This window comes from Oryzias melastigma, linkage group LG24 (genome assembly GCF_002922805.2).
Source record: "Oryzias melastigma strain HK-1 linkage group LG24, ASM292280v2, whole genome shotgun sequence".
Lineage (NCBI taxonomy): Eukaryota > Metazoa > Chordata > Actinopteri > Beloniformes > Adrianichthyidae > Oryzias > Oryzias melastigma.
Genome location: NC_050535.1, coordinates 23,693,537 through 23,703,780, shown reverse-complemented (window position 1 = coordinate 23,703,780; position 10,244 = coordinate 23,693,537). Strand labels below are relative to the sequence as shown.

At 42.0% G+C, this 10,244-nt stretch overlaps 2 protein-coding genes across 2 annotated transcripts in view; one reads left to right on the top strand and one right to left on the bottom strand.

Annotated features, from left to right (window-relative positions):
* The window catches only part of nt5dc1 (5'-nucleotidase domain containing 1), a 78,813-nt gene that overhangs the window by 1,798 nt on the left and 66,771 nt on the right, over window positions 1-10,244 (top strand). Inside the window, exons 2-6 of the mRNA XM_024290938.1 lie at window positions 865-956; window positions 1,800-1,871; window positions 1,969-2,078; window positions 2,166-2,245; window positions 2,339-2,420. Coding sequence (XP_024146706.1) covers window positions 865-956; window positions 1,800-1,871; window positions 1,969-2,078; window positions 2,166-2,245; window positions 2,339-2,420 — 436 coding nt within the window. The remainder of the gene's footprint in view (window positions 1-864; window positions 957-1,799; window positions 1,872-1,968; window positions 2,079-2,165; window positions 2,246-2,338; window positions 2,421-10,244) is intronic.
* col10a1b (collagen, type X, alpha 1b) lies at window positions 2,491-7,722 on the bottom strand. The gene is made up of 3 exons (XM_024290937.2): window positions 7,581-7,722; window positions 7,122-7,251; window positions 2,491-4,883 (listed from the first exon to the last, which is right to left on the bottom strand). Exons 2-3 carry the CDS (start codon window positions 7,234-7,236, stop codon window positions 3,031-3,033), a joined length of 1,968 nt encoding a protein of 655 aa, XP_024146705.1. The 5' UTR covers window positions 7,237-7,251; window positions 7,581-7,722; the 3' UTR covers window positions 2,491-3,030.

The window sequence follows — 10,244 nt, the reverse complement described above, 5'->3', positions numbered from 1 at the left end:
GGGGGGGGGGGGATCAGGGGCGGAGCTGCTCAGCTCCAAAGGCCACGCACCCTCAGAGAAGATTTTAGAAACAGAGGCTTCAGATCAACATGAAAAATGTCTTTTTAAGATATTTAGGTTGTGGGATTTTGGTTAAATACTTCATAATTAAATACTACTGGGAATGTTTTTTTAATAAAAAAAAAAGTCATAGGGGAACTTTAACATCAAAAACCACCTCATCACTTTTGGGGCATGGACACCTGACTGAATTGTGGCACACTTTACAAATATTTGGCCTAAAGGTGTAAGTTCAGGTTTTGGTCTTAAATGACATTATTTGTCCAGGGTCATTATAAATGTTTTTTTTTAATTAAGTAGCTCACACAACCTGCCCCCCCCCCCCAATAAAAATGAACTAGTGAACTTAAACAAAGCCGAATGAGTGGTGCTGCTGTCACTGCAAGTGAACAAATCTTCAAAATAAAGTGTCAGTGAAGCTTCCTGTTTTCAAAATAAAACTAGCGAGAGGTTTTTGTTTTTATAACTGAAAATATACTTTATTGTTTTATATTGTGATATATATCATTATTGTGATATCAAATCTTTTCCATATTGCGCTGCACTGGTATACGCCATTGACCATTTTACGATCGATGGATGACCACTGCTCAGCTCATAGTTTAGTCTTCAACCCATCAGTCAGTTTGATGTTTTGTGGTTCATCTGCAAAGCAAGCCACCAACAACGAACTGGTTAGTAAAATAATTGACAAGAAAAGAAACAAAAAGGTTGAGGATGAACTGAGAGTAGCCATGAGTTGAAGGGAAGAAGCTGTAGCGTCTTGTCATTAAACCTCATGCTCCACCTTGCTTGTGCTTGCAGCTCATCTACGAGAGCTTTGCCAGGTATCTGGTGGAGTACAAAGATTATGACAAAGACCTGCTGAATCTGACTCCTGCCACCTGGGACTTCTGGTGAGTTTGACACAGAAATGCATCCTCTAAACCTGTTCATCTTTCAGAAATTCCCAAAGTGTTTTTTTTTTTTTTTTACTAGTGTTTTTAAGGCTGCATGACTTAGCTTTTTTTCTTTTTCTTTGTTTGTTTAAAGCCATCAATCTTTGTGCAAGTAAAATCAATCTGAAATCTGGAATCAGGAAATTCTTAAATTACTTTCAGGTTTTAATCTATTAGTCTTTATTATGTTTTATTGTGTTTTCTGTTTTATTACTGTAAATAACTTAAATCAACTAGGATTCTGCTTTGAATTTTAAATGAATTTTGATTGATGTTATTACTTCCTTGACATATTGCTAGATAGTGAATGTTGGCCTTCTGCCAGTGTATTATACACTCTTCTTTCTGGACTCATTGGTTTAAAAATTAAAAAAAACTCCTCAAAGCTGGAGTTTGTCTTAACTGTTATCAAACATGTCCTATTGGGCCACATACTGACAGTCTCCAAAGAGCCAGATCACCAGCTGTTACACCGTAGTCAGACAGACGGAGGTCAATACAAACGGCTGCACTCACCCGCGACTGACTGAGGACATTCAGGCTTCATATGAAGCAAGTCTGGGGGTCTCTGTTGGACTGTCAATCTGTCCAGTTTAGGCCAGTTAAGAACAGATCGATATTTTATAAAGTATGTAGGAATAAAACAAGATCAAATCAAGCTTTCAGTGTGGAGTTTTGCTATGTAAATTGTGCGATGGTTTAATGTTCCCCCACTAAGTGATCAGTAGAGGTGCAGGGCTTTGTTTTGTGGGTTTTCCATGTGATGGAGATGAAATGATGAGCTTTCTCTCTTGTCTTCAGCTTTAAAGGGCTGGTCGTGGACCTCGAGGATGGAAACCTTGTGAAGTTGGCTGAGGATGGGACTGTCTTAAGGTTCAGCTTCATCAAGTTTTATGTATTAAACTCAAGTCAAAAAGGTTGACTAATGTAGTTGATGTTTGTTGTCTTTTTCTTTTTTTATATAATTCAGAGCGACGCATGGAACCAAAGATCTCAGTCCGGAGGAGATCGTCAAACATTACGGTCCAAAAAGGGAGTGGAGGCACTTTCACAGTCTGAGCACCTCCTTCACTAGATCTGGTAGGGTGCTTATGCATTAAATAGATTTTATGGATACTTTTCTGTTAGTTTTAACCATGTTATAACAACATGTGTTTTATCGAACAGCAAAATACTACTTCTATGACAATTACTTCGACCTTCCCGGGGTTCTGCTGTGTGGGAAAGTTGTGGACATGATACATAAGGTGACGTATACTGAAGCATTGAGTACTTTGTAGGTAATCTAAAACTGGAAAAGCTGAAACTGGTCTGACAGCATTTCTGCCTCTTTTTGATAGCGAGGGAATGAGGTGAATTCCGACTTTTGGAAAGACATGGTGGCTGCCATCGATCACAATTACAACACATCTGCGTTCAAAGGTATCCACTCCATCACAAACATTACATTCATTTTTCTTTGCACGGACAAGAAAAGTCATAATGCAGAAACTGTTTTTCAAAGTCGAACTTTTATTCCATGTGTTGTTCAGTAAATGATACATAACTTAGCACATCATGTGGGACACAGTTTTACAAAAATCTGTCAGAATTTCTTCTATTGTTCTCCTATCTTTTGTTGGTAAAAGTGCATGTGAGATGGTTGTGATCTCAAATAATATATTACTACAGTTTTGCATATTGTTTGAATGCATATTACATGAAATTTCTTTAACAGACAGTGATAAAGGCAAATAAAAATACAAAAAACATGCTTTTAATATTCCAGGGAGTTGTTGAGCACCATTGAAGATCAATTCCAATCTCATCCAGTTAATTGTTAAAACACACAGTGAGTGAGGATTCTCAGAAAAAGTCCTTAACCTTTGGTGATCATATATATAATTTTTCATCTTTTTATATTTTGATTTATATGAAGCATTAGCATGTAATCAAATTACACTTTTTATTATAAATTTAGACAATTTATTTAATCCTTTGAATAACCAAATGACTTTTTGAATGGTTTTGAGATTTACTGGGATTTGTGAAATCACGTTGAGGCGATTAGGAACCCAGAGAAAGCACCATGGACATTGTCTGCAGCAAAAATGCCATTGCTTTCCTCATCAGGGGCCTGGATGAAGACTCTGTCACCTGGATGAAGCAAAAGAACAGCACTGCCTGACATCTGGTCAAGGAAGCCTTTGTTGTACTCATCATAGATGAAAACAACTGGCTCCTGATTTTTGTAGAGGGCAACCAATGCATTGGCTCCATTGACATGCAAATGGAAGCTGAAAAAGTAAAGGCCTGGCACTTGGCAAGTGAACACACCAGTGTGCTGATCATAATGATGCTCTCCATTGTACAGAACTTGGTTGAACTGAATTGGGCTTCCTGCTTGGGGGTAGGCCATGGACAAAAGAGCGCTAAAAGCTGACATAGGAGCCTTGATCATTTCATGGGGCAGTACAACCTCATGGGATTTTATTGGCATGCTCTTGTCATGGTGGTAAAATTCTCCTGGTGGACCAGGTGGACCAGGAGGACCAACAGGGCCAGGAGAACCATCTTGGCCTCTTTCACCTGGAAGTCCAGGGGGACCCATAGGACCAATAATTCCCTTTGCTGTTACGCCAGCTGGGCCAGGTGGGCCTGGAAGGCCAGGATGGCCCTTGATTCCAGCAGGACCTGCCGGACCGGAGGGGCCAACTGGTCCCATAGGTCCTGGTCTTCCAGGTTCACCGCTTTTACCGGGTGCACCTGGGGGCCCTGTGTGTCCTTTAAGTCCAGGTGCACCATTTGATCCAGGGAGTCCTGGAACACCTTGGTGGCCTTGTGAGCCCTTTGGTCCCTGAGCACCATTATGACCGGGAATACCTGGGGGACCTACTGCCCCAGGCATACCTGGCTTTCCAGTAAAACCCTGAGCTCCCTGCTCACCTTTTGATCCCCTTGGGCCTGGTGCACCAACCATACCAGTGTCACCTTTGGGTCCGACTGGACCAGGCTCACCCTGGAATCCTCTGGCACCCTGTGGGCCAGCTGGCCCTATTGGACCAGGAGCTCCTGGATGACCTGTAAATCCAGTTGGGCCAGGTTCTCCTTTCTGACCAGTTGTTCCTGGAGTTCCAGGTTGTCCCCTGCTTCCTGGTATTCCTGGTTCACCTGTTTTACCAACACCTGGCATACCAGGTGAACCTGGCTGACCAGCAGGACCTTGTGGACCCTTTGGCCCCATTGGTCCAGGCATACCGGGTGTACCATTTTGGCCTGGTTTTCCTGGTGCTCCTACACCTGGAGGTCCAGTGTGACCCTTCATTCCTGGAGGACCCATTGGTCCAGGAGATCCATCCCTTCCTGGCATGCCAGTCTTACCAGGTTCACCTGGAAAACCGGGAGCACCAGACTTTCCAATTCCAGGTTTACCTGGCATACCAGTAGGTCCCATTGGTCCTGTAGCACCTGTTGGTCCTTGGGCTCCAGGAATCCCAACACCTCGCTCTCCTTTGGGGCCAGGAAGTCCAGGGATGCCAGGATGTCCCTTCAGACCTGGTTCTCCTCTTGGGCCCATTGCACCGGGAATCCCAGAAGGTCCAGGCTTACCAACAGCACTGAGTCCAGGAGGTCCGTGGCTTCCAGGTGTACCAGGTGCACCTCTGGGACCCATTGGTCCAGTTGCACCAGTTGCTCCTCTGTCACCTGGAAGACCAGGGGCACCTGGTTTTCCTGGGCTACCTGGGGACCCAGGTTTACCTGCTATTGTGTGACCAGGAGCACCAGGGGGTCCAGGGGGGCCTTTGGGTCCTGGGTAGCCAATACCCCTTTCTCCAGGAGGTCCAGGTGGTCCCATTGGTCCTGGTGGGCCCATAGGACCCTCAGCACCTGGTGTTCCTGCAACAACTTAGGGTAAAACCAAGTTGATCAGTATTTGACAGTTATGAAGTAAATAAGATCTTAGTTTTTCAAAATATCTTTACTACTTATTCAAGATGAAATAGAATTGACGTTAAGGATGAACAAAGTTAAAAATTTAATTAGAAAAACAAATTTATCAAATCTAATTTAGATGATGAACAAATAAAGATGAAGATGTTCTAAGACAGTGGCCTAATATAAAGTGTTTACTTCTGCAATATTCAAAGAAGCATTCTGTCCTTGAACAAGCTAAGCTTGGGTTTTGCCGTCCACCACAGCCTAACAAAAAAAAAAAAAAAACACTGCTCACTATGATTGTGTGGTCATTTGTGGTAATCACAGACTTTTTTCCTTCCATGGTCTTTATAGGAATGCTGATCTAGAGAGATGTTCCCATCTAACTTGAGTCTGGTGGTCTGGAGCCGGTAAACCAGTTCCTGAGCTTTGCCCCTTGTTTTGTTTTTATTGAAACACACCCTGTAAACTTTTCCCCTTCAGTGAAAATTGGGGAAATGTTAACGATGAGATCATAGGATTTTAGTTTGTACTAGCCTTACAAACCCCCTTGTACTTTTTAAAAATAAACTAAGAAATTCAAACATTTTACTTTTAGGCTCCAAAAGCAAGTATATGACTTTAAGTTAGTTTGAGAGACAGGAGTCTTTGTTGGTTAAAAGTTCTTCTCTCTGGTTTTGTTGGCTTTTGTCATATTAGTTGTATATCTTCTCTGAAATGGTGTTTTTTCTTTGGAAAAATCTATTTATTTTTTGTTATTTTGTTTTGTCTGCACCACCAGGAAAGCTGTCGTCTTGCTTGTGCTATATTCTTCTAGAGGTATACCAGGTAGAGGAAGTGTGACTTGTAAATCTAGCCAAAGATGGTTTCCTGTCTTTTGAAATAGTGCTTTTATGGAAAAAGCACGCTGTCATTTTCCAGCCACATTTGGGTTGTGCCTGAATCCCCACAGGAGATGTTTGTGCCAGAACTGGACTTTGTTGGCAGTGAATGCAACCACAAACTGAAGGTGACAATGCTGGCTGACCCTGCATCTGAACTCTGTGTGGCTCATAAACGCTGAATCCTCTCATCACTGGGTGCAGTGACCACATGCATAGTTTGGTTGAAGGACACTCCTTCTGTCTGCATCTCGATTCAAACACTATTTGCTGTTGTTATAGCTAATATAACTGTGTCTGTGCTGCAGAGCAGGCCTCAGTAAAACGGTTGTTTATTGCCTCTCACTTGTGTTTCTCTTCATCTTCTCTTTTTTATTTCTCCTCTCTAATTGTGTGATGGGATTTTAATCCCACAGTGCCGCCGGGTTGGGCGTGCCTGCAACATTGTGCCAGCATCTGTTTTTGAGATATGCCGTATCCAAGCGCTCAGCGTCTTTGTCCTTCATGCAGACACAGACAGTAGAACCACATCAGAACCCTCTCTGGATTAAGAATCAGTGTCTGTTTGCAGTGTTAGACATCATCAGATCACGTCTTCTTTCTACAACTTTCTCTGTGACCTTGGTTTTCCTGAGCTCTCCATGCAGTAATGCACACATGCAGTTGCTCAGTAGACGTGCTTGATAACTTCTAATGACGGAGGGTGGGGCTTTGCGGCTCTTACTAATGTCTGAGTGCCAGCAGTTTGTTCAGGTGTATGAAAGACGGACATTTCTGGTGGTGACCACGAGATGATGAGGAAGATGAGAAGGACTTGTGTTCGCTCCTAACTAAGGTGTGATTTACTTTGTTCTAAGAGGTTGATTAGTTTTCATTAGTTATTTTCTAAATGAAGAAGATCATTGAATGTGCCTTCTTATCTGGCAGCTATTCAGAAATGTTATTTTTTATTTTTACAAAACATCCATTTGTTCATCTTTAGTCATTTTATGTTGAATATGGAGTTTTTCTCATCTTAACAGTAATTTTGTTCAGTGATGAGTCAATTCGAGAGTCTTTCAAGTCTGTCCTGAAAGGGAAAACTTAATAAAGTACATAAAACCAACCCTTAGACCATAAAACTTAGTTTTGATAAGTTTTCTTTGCAGTGTCTGCTGGCTGTTTCAGGAGCTGATGGAGCATGATGCAGGACGACAGCAGTGTCACAGTGCAGCCGGTGATTCTCTGACCTAAACGATCATCCTGAGCTGGATTAGCACGCATAAGATAAACTAATTTATGTCTTTCTGCCTTTCTCCCAAAACAGCTACAGAAGCTGTCGACTCACCATGACTCTTGACAGGGTAGGGAACCTTGGTCACTTTTGATGCGTAGTGCCTGTCCGGGGTTGCCTGAGCCAAAGCCAAGAGGGCAAAAATGAGGCTTGTTACCCTCAAATCCATCTTGTGAAGCTAAACCTGCAAATACAGGAAATGGTTCAGTTAATGCATGCAGCCTTGATTGATCATGCAGGTCAGACACAAGTCCCCCTCCAAGCACTGAACAACACAAGTGAGTTCGTGTCTAACCTTTCAGAGTTAACTGAAGTCAGAAAACATTGATCAGCCTCTCAAACTTCTATTCATGTAATCACATTTTCTCACAGTGAAGATAAATAATCAGATTTTCAGGGGACACACATTTTGGCTTCCAGTCATTGGTCACTCTAAGAGCCAAACAGCATTTATTTAACAACCTGCAGCTCTTGCACTTGAATCCAAACCAGAGTCCCTCTCCCAGCACTTACCGCAAGGGTTTACGCTCCAAACAAACAGCAGGGGGAGCCGGGAGGCTGCTGTCCACCGCTGCACTTGTATATCCTCAGTTGTGAAGTCTGTCTGCCTCTCTCTGTGGCAGCGGCTGCTTCCCAGAGCTCCCAGCTGAAGGTTTTTATACGGAGCTGCTGTCCAGCATGGTTGGAGGATCTACCTCGCGTGGAAGGCCCTCCCCGCTCTGATGTCACTGCTAATGATGGGTGCCACTCTGAAGACGCCTGTCACTACTCAGGGATGGTCCTCCTTCCCCCATGCTTCTCCTCCTTTCTCCTGCTGGTTCCTTCAGTCTATGAGGAGCAGCAGAGACGCAGCTTCCTCTGGCAGGGTGACATCGGCGCCACTGAGGTGATAGAGTTTAATAAGGTATAAAGAGCGCCAGCTCCAATCCATCCTTCCAGAGCTGTTCCTCCACACTATCACATTGATTTTACAGACGTCTTAAGCTGCTCTAGTGAAAGTGACTCACATGGGAAACTGAGGCCAGTTGTGTTAGGATGCTAAATGTTTTACTTTAGAGTCTGGATTGGGTTCAGTCCAACAACAATTTTTGTGCAGGTTATGGTGGTTTCTTGTTTTTTTTCTGATGAAAATGACTTGAATGCAGAGTCTTGCAGTACAACATTTAGCCACCAGGTGACACTAAAGCCTGTTTTTTTTATCATGTGGCTCATAGAAAGTTTTAATTGCTACTTGAATTAAAGTGGATTTTTGTGGCATTCAGAAATAAGTATAGACAATAAAGACTCACTAAATGAGTTAAAACTTCAGAAGAGCTCGGCCCTTTCTCACCGACTGGTCTCTTTTCCTCTCATCTCTCCTTCATCCTGTTGATACGAGAGCATAAAACCCAAACTTTGACTCCTTCAGTGCAGATCAGCTGCATTCAGGCCAACGAAAAAGTTTATTCTAATTTATTACAATATATTTACTTAAAGAGAACAAAGACATTCAAAAGTAGACAAATGTGCCCAAAAACAGCTTTTTAAAACCTAAAAACAAAGAATGTAATATCTTAACAAAACAAATTATAATAATAATTAAAAAAAAGTCTGAAGTCCATTGATTTAAGTGCATTAAAAGTTTTTAGGTTTTAAAAAGTCGGGCAGTAAAAATAAATCTGATAAGATGGATCATACTATTTTTAAATTGGGAATTGCGCCATTTCCAAATACATAATTCAACATACTTCTTATATTCAGTTTGTGGGTTCTTTCTCTGTGGACTTTGCATGTTCTCCTGATGCATGTGTGGATTTTTTCCAGGAACTCCAGTTTCCTCCGACAGTCCAAAAACATGTTTCATAGGTCGAATGGTGACCCTCAATCAGGGATAAGCAACTCCAGGCCTCGAGGGCCGCTGTATCTGCATGATTTCCAGATATCCTACTCATGACTGATTACCTGCTTCAGGTATCCAGCCAATCAGAGCATGCCAGAAGAGCAGGGGATGATGGCAAACATGTTATGAAGGCCTGGAGTTGTCCATCCCTGCTCTAAATTATCCCTAGGTGTTTGTGGCCATGTGATGGGCTGAGTGTAAGTATCTGGGCAGCAACCATGACTCCAAAAGGGGTTCAACAGGTGAAGAAAATGGATAGATCAGGTCAGCAACCTGAGGTTCTTTTACCTGTCCAGAGTGGCTCTTTGGGGGAAGAAAAACAAACTGATAGGAGGCCTTAACTTTTAGAAATTACTTAATGTTGATTTAATTTTTGATTAATTAGGTTTATGTCTGAGGTGCTTGTGGAACCCCCCTGCTGACATTACACCAACTCAAAGGACGTTATGCGCTTTACTATTACTCTATTTTATACAGATTTTAAATACTTTTAAAACTATTTTTCTCTGATTGCTCTTTGTGTGTGTTTAAAGCATATTTTATGCTGCACAACAATATTTAATGACTTTACAGAAGAAGCAAAGAAAATAAATGTGTATATTTGTATATCCTGTTTCTATTGAATGATGAAGCAATGCCAGGTTAACAGCACCAGTAAGAAGGGAAAAGGATGACAGTCCGTCTAAGTAGACCTAAGAAAATGCCATTGGATGGGACGATTCTATGTGGAACAGGAAGTCTTATTTTGAGAGGAAGTCTTATGAACCTCTGTCAATCGTAAACAAAAAAGCTTTTTCTTTGTAAATTCATGTTTTTATTCATGCAAAAAAAAAAATATAATGTATATGAAAAATAACAACATTTTTAAAATGGTGAAATGGAACTTTGTGGCTCCTACTTGGTTTTGATCAGTGAGAAACAGGCCCAAATGAGATAGATGGTAGATATTAACTCACAGCTCTCAAAATCAAAGAAAGTTTAACCATTTCAACTTCCCTAACCACCCCAAAATGATCCTGCGTTGTTGCTGGAGCCTGTCCTACCTACTGTTGGGCGAAGGCGGGGAACATGCTGGACAGGTCTCCAGTCTATCACACGGCAAGATTCCAAATGTAAATGCAAACATGACTTTGAGCTCAGAAGACTTTGCGTTTGTGCAGCTCTAAAGTTTTAGTCACATGCACCCACACAGGTGTCCGAGCCCGTAGAGAGGAGCTGTTGCTTCGCACGCCCACCTCGGTCATTAAAAATGGACTGTACCATTGTCATGTGTGGTAAGTGCATCATTAAGTATTTGT

Coding starts and splice junctions, on each gene's coding strand:
- col10a1b (XM_024290937.2), bottom strand. CDS start 7,236: ATGGATTTGAGGGTAACAAGCCTCATTTTTGCCCTCTTGGCTTTGGCT. Junction 4,884..7,121: donor CTACCCTGTCAAGAGTCATG/GTGAGTCGACAG, acceptor TTTTACCCTAAG/TTGTTGCAGGAACACCAGGT.